At 34.7% G+C, this 4,727-nt stretch overlaps 1 protein-coding gene across 1 annotated transcript; it reads left to right on the top strand.

Moving 5' to 3' along the window:
• Positions 1–1,397: 1,397 nt before the first annotated feature.
• On the top strand, positions 1,398–2,006 carry LOC138876376 (uncharacterized). Its single transcript, XM_070155289.1, has 2 exons — positions 1,398–1,748; positions 1,806–2,006. The coding sequence occupies exons 1-2, from the start codon at positions 1,398–1,400 to the stop codon at positions 2,004–2,006; spliced, it is 552 nt and encodes a 183-aa protein (XP_070011390.1).
• The last annotated feature ends 2,721 nt before the right edge of the window (positions 2,007–4,727 follow it).

Raw genomic sequence — 4,727 nt, 5'->3', positions numbered from 1 at the left:
TTAACGTTCATGTAATCAATTCATATAGAGATCATGCCTATAAGGAATGCATATGCATTAGGCAAACTATAGGGTTAATTAACCCAATCATCTTTTACAAGTTCAATAACAGGTTTTAAAAAAATCAAAATAGATATCATGCCTATAGGATCAGCATCAAACTCGTCTGATTCGCTTAAAGTAACAATAATCTATTAACTGGTCCTTAACGTCTTAATACATCAACGATTTCAGAAGTCTTAATTCTTTGACAAAAACTCTCTTGACTCAGTATGCTTTTAAATCCCTCAAATCGACATTTTTTTCTGAAACAGTTTCTTTCTAAACATTCTGTCTAAACGTTTTACTCAGACCCTGAAATTGTCTTTTAAAACAGTTGCAACTTACCCTTTCCTTGGATATTTCTATCTCTGAAACTCTTTCACAACCATTTCTGTATTTTATTTTTACTACAGTCCGTACTTTCTTTTCAAAACTCCTCTGCATTAGACTACTTTTTCCTGAAATCAGTACCTTTTAAATCACTCGCTTGAAATACCTTAATCTCTGACAATCGGATACGAGTTGCCTAATGTAGACTTTCTGTCTAAATGTATGTGTTGAACTAGTCCGCTCGCCGCTTAATTTTTTAACTTAAGACCAAATCAGTATATGCTAAGACATGCTAAACCAAGTGTTTGTTTGATTAAGGGGTTTACTTGAGCCTTACCTATTTGTTTTGTTCATCCTTATATTTGTTACTTGTTTTGTATGCCGCAATTAGAATTTTAACCTTTGAACCCCATATATGCCTATATTCCTTTCCTTCCCCTTTAGGATTAGAAGTCCTGATACCCCGGGACTGGTAGGTTGGGACAGGTACTAGCATGCAATAAGTAAATGAGACTGATCGCGTTTAAATACCTTGACGTGGTGGGAAGGGTAGATATGGATATGATGACCGATGAGCTAATATCACGTGCGACACCTCTTCTGAGGAGTGATCGCTGGGTACTGCATTGAAGTGATCCATATTAATTATAAACTTAGGACTCCTCTCCCTTTATTTGTTTTCATCTCTTCTTGTAAAACTGTTCAAATCTCTTTTTTCTTGAATTTCTGCCCTCTCTACTTATCTTTGAAATTTTCAACTTGGTCGCAATCTTATGTGCGAATCCTTATTTGAGCCTTGATTGTTTACTTGTAAAGTCACAATTGCAACATGGTCGGGAACCACACTAGTGGATCTTGAGCGGTGCCTAACACCTTCCCCTCGGGATAATTTCTAGCACTTACCCTAATCTTTGGTCTCTTCATCTCAAATCCTTCTTAAAGTGTCCTAATACACTATAATCATTAGGTGGCGACTCTTCAACTTCCAAACCCAATTCTCGAAAGGGAATAGAGTTGTCCTCCCAATGTCGTATACCCAATTTCTGGCCCTACAGTTAGAGGAAAAGGGGGCATCGACACTACTCTTGGTGGAAAACGGGATGAGAGATCACATCATAGGAGAAGATTATGAGCTATGGGACATTGTCACCGATGTTCTATTGGCTACGTTGAACAAAAATGTTGAAGGAGTAGATGTGCCAAAGACAAGAGCTGACTGCACTGCTGAAGACTTGAGAAAATGGGAGAAGAATGCCAAAGCCAATAAATGGCTTGTTTGTGGACTTGGTCCAGATGAGTATATTAGAGTCCAAAGCTATACCACTACTAAAGAAATTTGGGACACTTTACAAGTGGCCCATGAAGGAACACCTCAAGTGAAGAGGTCCAGATGAACTCTAATGCATTCTCAATATGATAATTTTACCATGAAGGAAGGTGAAACCATTCAAGAGATGTACACAAGGTTCACTACATTGACAAATAAACTGAAGTCTCTTGGAAGGATTATTCCTGAAGAAGACAGAGTTGAAAAGATTTTGACAAGGGTTCTGCCTGTTACTTGGGAGAGCAAAATCACCGTCATTCAGGAATCAAAGAACATTTCTACCCTCCTATTGGATGAGTTAATTTAAAATCTTACTGTTTATGAACTTAGGAGGCAAACCATGAAGATGGATGTATCTAAGAAGGAAAGGAGTCTGGCACTCAGAATCACTGAAAATTCTGATCTAGAAGATGATGAAATGACTATGATCACAAAAGACTTCAAGAAGTAGCTAAGGAGAGGAAAGGGTCCTTCAAAATGTGAAAGCTACAACAAGCCCAAGGTCCCTAAAAAGCAAACCAATGAAGGATGCTACAAGTGTCGGAAGACTAATCACCAATCAAGAACTTCCCTCAATGGGAAATTGAATGGAAGAAGGAAAGATCTGAATGGAGAAACAGGTAAAAAACAGTTGATCACACACAACCACTTTAGAAGAAAATGTAGAAAAAATGAAAGATGAGTTGTACAAAAGAGATGAGTGTAAGCACGTGATTTTTGCTCAATATGAGAATTACTCCCAAAAATTCAAAAATAAAATAATTTTCCTTGGTGTGCAATTTTGTGATATTTTGTGATATTTTGAATAATTATTTGTATTTGTCTGTGCATGTTTATTTGCTAAATTAATAAAAAATACAAAAATATGTCGCATTTTGTATGTAGGATTTAATTCTATAATTTGTTAGTAATTAAGTTTGTTTACAAAAAAATAAAAATTTACAAAAATAGGCATCGTTTGCATTTTTAGCATTTAATGTCCAAATATACAATTTTATGCTTAATTATTACTTAATTGTGCGTTAATTGTTATTGGAAGTTAATTTGCGCTTTTATAACTTAATTTAGTTCTTAATAATAATTTAAGTATTTTTATAATTTAGTTTTAGAGAAATAAAAAGAAGAAAAGAGAGCGAAAATATAAAGAAAGTCGGAATTGGGCCTCTTCTTCGATTTCAAGCCACAGGCCCAAAAAATGGCCCAATCTTCCCAAACGACCCAGTCCATTTCAAACCGGGTCAACCCGGTCCATAACCCAACACCCCCTATCTTGCATTTCAAAAAAAAAACAAAGCAAAACAAAACAAAACAAAAAAAAAGAAAAGGAAGAAAACCCTAAAAACCCCTCTCTCATCCGCCCCCCCCCCTTTCTCTTTCTCTCTTTTCTTCTTCTTCTTCAAGCATCCAAACACCCCATCCATGGCTGCCCTTCCCCCACCTCTTCTCCTTCACATACACACACACAACCACGGCAACACAACACACACACACCCGCCGCCCGTGTTTCTTCTTCTTCTTCAAGATCGCGAGTGTTTCTTCTTCTTCAAGTTCACGTTGATCGTTGCTTCTTCTTCTTCCTCACTTCATGATGCTGCGTGACTGCTTCGTCCAGCATCTACTGCTGCTCACGTTTTGCGTTGCTGCTGCCCCGTCCGGCATCGCTTTCACGGTTGTCTGCTACCTCTCCTTCAAGCTCTTCGTTTGTCCGTTCGTGATCGTCTTCGGCGTCAAATGATTTTGGTGCGATATTTGTTTCCGGGCAGATTTGTTTCCGTTCAAGTTCGTCATTGTTTCGATCCGGTTAGTGGGTTTTTGAGTTTCATTTTTTGCCCGTAATTTGTTTGATATTTTTCGGATCCAAAATCGATAAATGATTCAATTCTTGTTTTGTTTGTTCATCATTGAAATAATTTTTTTTAGTTTGTTTATATGTTTGGTTGGTTTAATTTTCAGATTCAAATGAAAATTTAATTAATTGATTTTCAGTTTATTTCATGTTAATTTAATTTTTGCAAAAAAGGAATTGTTAGTTTAGGTTTAATATTGTTAGATTTAGTTTAAATCGCTTGAATCCGTTGTTTGTTTAATATAGATTTCATTCATGATCATGTATCTTTGTTATATTTTTTTTTGTTGGATTTAATTAAGAAAGATTAATTGATTATTTGAAGATTAGTGATTTGAATATGTTTATTTGTTTTGTTTAAGTTCAATTCGAAATTTGAATAAAGTTTGTTATTGTGGTTGAATCTTTTCATTCATGTTCATACTTTGTTTGATTGATCTTGAATCCGAAATTTGTATAGTTTGATTTTCTTATTTCTTGTTTATCATTTGTGATTATTTCTTGAATTGGTCTCATAATCTTGTTTAAAGTTTAATATAAGAATTGTTTGTTGTAATGTTGTTAGAGTTGATGTTAAGTTCAATATTATTGAATTTAAGAATCTAAATATACTTGTTTGATTGTTGTTGTTGTTTAAATCCGAAAAATAGGTTTGTTGTTGCTAAAAATATTGTTCAATCAAATTTTAGTTGTTCTTGGTTGTTCAATTTGTGTTCATGAGATTTGTTGTTGAAATGTTGTTAAAATCATGTTCATGTGATATTGTTGTTATGATGTTCATCCGTGTTCATATTGTTGTTTGAACATTGTTAGAAATTGATCATATTGTCTATATTTTGGTTAAGTTTGATTAATTGATGTGTTATAGCTGATGGGTAGTTTGGTAAATTTGTAATACGTTCAGGGGTAGTTTGGTAATTTCAGTAAGGTCGGAAGGGGTAGTTTAGGAATTGTACATTTTGTAATTGTTTATTTGAAGCATGGGGGACAAAATGAAATGGGGTGGGTTGTGATATGATTATTTAATATAAAGGGGGGACAAGATTTAATTTAAAGGGGAATCTTGCATTATTTTAAATGAAGCATGGGGGACAAAATGAAATGGGGTGGTGTGATATGTTTATTTAATGTAATGGGAATGAGTGGGAAGATAATGGGTTGGGTAGAGAAAAAGTATTGATT

This window comes from Nicotiana sylvestris, chromosome 8 (genome assembly GCF_000393655.2).
Source record: "Nicotiana sylvestris chromosome 8, ASM39365v2, whole genome shotgun sequence".
In the NCBI taxonomy this organism is placed as follows: Eukaryota; Viridiplantae; Streptophyta; class Magnoliopsida; order Solanales; family Solanaceae; genus Nicotiana; species Nicotiana sylvestris.
The sequence above is the reverse complement of the archived record's forward strand: the minus strand, read 5'-3'. Positions and strand labels throughout refer to the sequence as shown.

Bases quoted from the DNA above. Each gene is read 5' to 3' on its own strand.
- LOC138876376 (XM_070155289.1), top strand. From the start codon at position 1,398: ATGTCGTATACCCAATTTCTGGCCCTACAGTTAGAGGAAAAGGGGGCA. The intron at 1,749-1,805 runs GTGAAGAGGTCC...TTTACCATGAAG, and splicing joins CCCATGAAGGAACACCTCAA to GAAGGTGAAACCATTCAAGA.